This window comes from Myotis davidii, unplaced genomic scaffold, assembly GCF_000327345.1.
Source record: "Myotis davidii unplaced genomic scaffold, ASM32734v1 scaffold425, whole genome shotgun sequence".
Lineage (NCBI taxonomy): Eukaryota > Metazoa > Chordata > Mammalia > Chiroptera > Vespertilionidae > Myotis > Myotis davidii.
In genome coordinates, this window is record NW_006296413.1 from 1,050,241 (window position 1) to 1,051,863 (window position 1,623).

Genomic DNA, 1,623 nt, shown 5'->3' on the forward strand with positions numbered 1-1,623 from the left:
GCAGGCAGAGGAGGGAGCGGTGCCGGTGAAGGGTCCCCTTACCCGCAATGACCCGCGCCCTTCCCCCAGGCCTGCTGGAGCTCTCGCCGGTGGAGCGGGGCGTGGTGAGCATCTTCGGCGTGGCCAGCCGGTTCTTCGTGGCCATGAGTAACAAGGGCAAGCTGTACGGCTCGGTGAGTACCGCAGGGGCCCGCCGAGCACCGGCTGAGGAGCCCGGGCAGGATCCTGACCCTCCAGACCGCCGGAAATGCAGGGCGGGGTCCCAGGACCGGTGGCCCCTCACCCCCAATGCCCTGGGACAGCGCCTGCCCAGGACCAGGGCCAGCCAAGGAGTGCAGCCTCAAGGCAGTAATATTGAGGTTCATGCCATCCCGGCGTGGGCGCCTCCCAGTCCATCCAAGGGTGCCGTTGGGAGCCCTTCTCTGAGCCCTTGGGCTGCATGTCCCAAGGGCCGGACTGGGGCCTTTAAGGTGGACACAGTGGAGATGAAATTCTCTGGCTGCCAGGTGCTGGGCAGGTGGCTGGGGCACCAGCTGCTGTGACTGGCCGTGGTGTCCCTCTTCTCACCCGGGGATGGTCTTGCCACCTGACTTCTGAGGAGAGACCCGTCACCCTAGTGGGATTGCGACAGAGAGGAGCCCCTGACCCCTGGCCCCTGGCCCCAGGCCCCAGGGTCCCTCAAGCCTGGGGAGGTCCGACCTCACACTGTTCCTCCTTCCTCTAGCCTTTCTTCACGGAGGAGTGCAAGTTCAAGGAGATACTCCTCCCCAACAACTACAACGCCTACGAGTGCTACAGGTACCCCGGCATGTTCATCGCCCTGAGCAAGAACGGGAAAACCAAGAAGGGGAACCGAGTGTCCCCCACCATGAAGGTCACCCACTTCCTCCCCAGGCTGTGACCATCAGAGCCCTGCCTCAGCCTCGGAAAGCCCCCGGGGAGGGGAGCGCCCAGGGCCACCTCGGTGCACTTTCTTCCGATGGACACGTTCAATGCAAGAGTAGGTGTACGATATTTAAATTAATTATTTAAATATGTGTATATATGGCCACCAAATTATTTATGGTTCTGTGGGTGTGTTTCATATTTTTCTGGAAAAGAAAAAAAGGACAAAGGACAAAAAAAAAAATACCCTGACTTTTCTGGTAAAACCGTGGAGACCCCTCCATTGGATTAATTTAACTTCAGAGACTTGTCACAAGTGTGCTGCTATTCTGTGTCGTAAAAGCCAGTGATATCGGACTCAGATGTCCGCTTGCTTTGCACCCTCCGGTGGCCCTGTGCCCGGCAAGGCCCTCCCGGGGCTCGGGGCTCCGGAGACCAGCTCTGGAGGCTCCCAGCGGGCTTCCTCCCCCAGCACCCTGGGCGCCCCGCTCCCTTTGTGCCCTGTTGCTATTAATTGGGGCGGATCGGTTTACTTCGGGGACAGAGAGTACGCTGTGGAGCCCACCACTGCCGCTCTGTTTTTAGATCTGCTGAGACTGACCTTTGAACTTTGCTGTAGTCAATCTTCCTCCATCTACCAGATGGGAGAGACCTTTAGACAACTTTATAAACTCCGGTTTTCCTTTTTTGGATCAGCCACAGCCACGGTTCTGTGGTCACTGGGGGGGGGGGGGGGGG

General features: G+C 59.0%; 1 protein-coding gene across 1 annotated transcript; it reads left to right on the forward strand.

The window, feature by feature from the left end:
* Positions 1-47: 47 nt before the first annotated feature.
* Positions 48-901, forward strand: FGF4 (fibroblast growth factor 4). The gene is made up of 2 exons (XM_006771658.1): positions 48-173; positions 725-901. Exons 1-2 carry the CDS (start codon positions 48-50, stop codon positions 899-901), a joined length of 303 nt encoding a protein of 100 aa, XP_006771721.1.
* Positions 902-1,623: the final 722 nt, after the last annotated feature.

Excerpts from the sequence above, each read along its gene's own strand:
- FGF4 (XM_006771658.1), top strand. The coding sequence starts at position 48 with ATGACCCGCGCCCTTCCCCCAGGCCTGCTGGAGCTCTCGCCGGTGGAG. Across the intron at positions 174-724 it reads AGGGCAAGCTGTACGGCTCG|CCTTTCTTCACGGAGGAGTG; the intron begins GTGAGTACCGCA and ends TCCTTCCTCTAG.